We start from the raw sequence: 2,492 nt of genomic DNA on the forward strand, positions 1-2,492 counted from the left end.
AAGAAGAAGAAGAAGAAGAAGAAGAAGAAGAAGAAGAAGAAGAAGAAGAAGCCATCACTGCCGCCCTAGCCTGGCTCTACTGACTGCATCACGGCCAGGAGCTTGTGGGCTAGACCCATCTGGGTCACACATAAATTATGGTCAGGCACCTGGGCACAACCCATATTGGATGAAGCCTGGGTAAGGCAGTGTGGTCCAATGAGACTGGAGGCCTGAGGTTCCTGGCTGGCACCCTCATCTCCTCCACCCAGGACTGCTGTCCTCACGTCCCGCTCTCCCCACACAAGTTGCTCCTCCATCACTTACAGTTGTGTCCCAGAAGCTGGTCCAGGCGAGGCACAGTATGTAGGCAGATCTGGAAGGCAAGGTGGGCCACCAGGAAGAGGAGGCTGAGGCAGAGCAGCGCACGAAGCAGGCGACCTGTGTGACCTGTGACAGAAAGGGCAGAGCAGGGATCGGTGGGGTACTGCTCACCCCTGACAGCCTCCAGGTAGACCGTGCCCTGTCCGTGTGCCTGAGGCACAGACTCAGTGTGGACACAGGCTCTGGGCAAGGCTGTGAGGAATCAGGACTCAGTGCCTTCCAGGAGGCAACAAGAACGACCCACGAAGGGGTTGCTTGTTCCCTCCTGGGGGCACCTATTGGTTGACAGACCCTGCTGTGACTCTGATTTCTAAATGAGAATGTCAGCCTGGGATGGGGAAGGGACTGCCGGATACTGTCTAGGGAAGTTTAGGGATCAACTTTGGCTCAGATGCTGCACTGGCCTTGCTCCCTGCTTCCCAAAGACCAACACTGTCCGAGCTCCCTGAACAGACGAGACGCCATTGAATTTTCCTATTTAGTGATCATGTAGGGATATCACTGCTGGTCTTGGGAATGAGGAGAAGCAAACAGAAGAACAAGAAACCATTATCGACCCCCAGCTATGCTCCCCTGCCCCTGCGTGGAGGCTGGAAATGAAGGCTTGAGGAGGGTGGTAATCCCAGAGAAGGGGCCTGGGCGATGGGGGCCAAATGCCTCCCAAAAGGTGGGTTGCCGGTTGCTGGCTGCCTCCATTTGGAGTGTTACAGAGAAGAAGGCTCCAGCACTCAGTCACACAAAGCCATGGCAAATAGGATAGAGACCCCCACCGCAGGCCCCACTGAATAGCAGTCCCCCAAAGATCTTGTTCCACTGATCACTTCATGGGAAAGACACAGCCAGGGGTCAGCCATCAAACTATGGGACCCCGGTCACACGGGGGGGGGGGGGACGCTGTACATTCATGCTAAGAATATCCCACAGCCGTGCTCCGCCTTCAACCACCCCAGCTAGCCCACCCAGCAGGGAAGCTCTTGGCTGCAGACAGACAGAGATGACATAGGGCTCTGGTCCTTGCATCTGTCCTCTGAAACCTATACAGAGACTGGAGTTGGCCTCTAGCTCTTTGCCTGTGGGCAATCAACTCACTGCAGCAGCATTGTCAAATCAAGCCACAAGGCTGCTGAGGCCACCACCGTCAACGAAAACCTCAGAGCTACAGGTCTCTCTCACAAGGACAGCCCCAAAGCATCGCACTGGTCCTCTCTTCATGGGGCTACCACTGCCAGTATGTCTGTCCTATGCAGTTTCCTGGGCACAATCCAAATGGGTGGAATAGCCTCAGAACTGACCTTAGTCCTGAGGGCTAGCTTCCTTGGTGACACCCACTCTTTTTTATTACCCTCCCCGTAGGTCCCATGCCAGAAGGTTCTAGCAGTCAGTTACACTGTGCATCTGGCTAGGTCCCCGTCTCACTGGCTCCCTGAGCTACATACGCCTTGAGCTCCAGAGGGCAGGATGATACTCCAGCTGTGATCCACATACTCGCCAGTGCCCGCCCAACCTCTGGGAGGGTATCAGAATGAAGGAAAGACAAGCCTGACCATAGGACAAGGTTAGCATGAAGAACAACCCTGACACCAGAGGCAGAGGACCCTTGCTCCAGTGACATTGAGAGGCAGGTGCACTAGCACAGATAGGAGCTCAATGCTGACTGTCAATGAACAGTGCATGGTGGAGACCTGTCCTATAGGATGCAGTCCCCCTTGGAAACAGTCACCACCGAGAGTCACAACTATAGCCACAAAGAGGGTACGTCAGGACAGATCTGAGTGAGGGCAGAAGGCATGTGGCGGAGGGTGGCAGACCATCTCCGCAGTGGAACAGCCTGTGAGAAGGCCCGGTGGAAATTAGAGGGTAGCGGGACTCTGGGAGAGTCCTCCTGGGTCACGGTAGGCACTGAAGAGCGGTAAGGACATCATAGTCTAACTACACTCGGAGCCTAGCACAGCAGGGAGCACCAGGAGGGAAAGCGCTGGCTCAGTGATGACTGGTTCTACAGAATAAACCCTGACCTCTAGAATAACTCTGACTCCTCAGGATGGCAAGGTGGACAACTCTGGAAAGAGCACACCTCCACCACCACCATCACCACCTCCACCACCACCATCACCACCACCACCACCACC

General features: G+C 55.2%; 1 protein-coding gene across 3 annotated transcripts in view; it reads right to left on the minus strand.

Annotated features, from left to right (window-relative positions):
* The window catches only part of Piezo1 (piezo type mechanosensitive ion channel component 1), a 71,460-nt gene that overhangs the window by 26,841 nt on the left and 42,127 nt on the right, over positions 1 to 2,492 (minus strand). For all 3 annotated transcript variants that reach the window (XM_021220234.2, XM_029532426.1, XM_029532425.1), the window contains exon 3: positions 307 to 429. In XM_021220234.2, the coding sequence (XP_021075893.1) occupies positions 307 to 429 (123 nt within the window). The remainder of the gene's footprint in view (positions 1 to 306; positions 430 to 2,492) is intronic.

The sequence above is a fragment of the Mus pahari genome, chromosome 20 (assembly GCF_900095145.1).
Source record: "Mus pahari chromosome 20, PAHARI_EIJ_v1.1, whole genome shotgun sequence".
Lineage (NCBI taxonomy): Eukaryota > Metazoa > Chordata > Mammalia > Rodentia > Muridae > Mus > Mus pahari.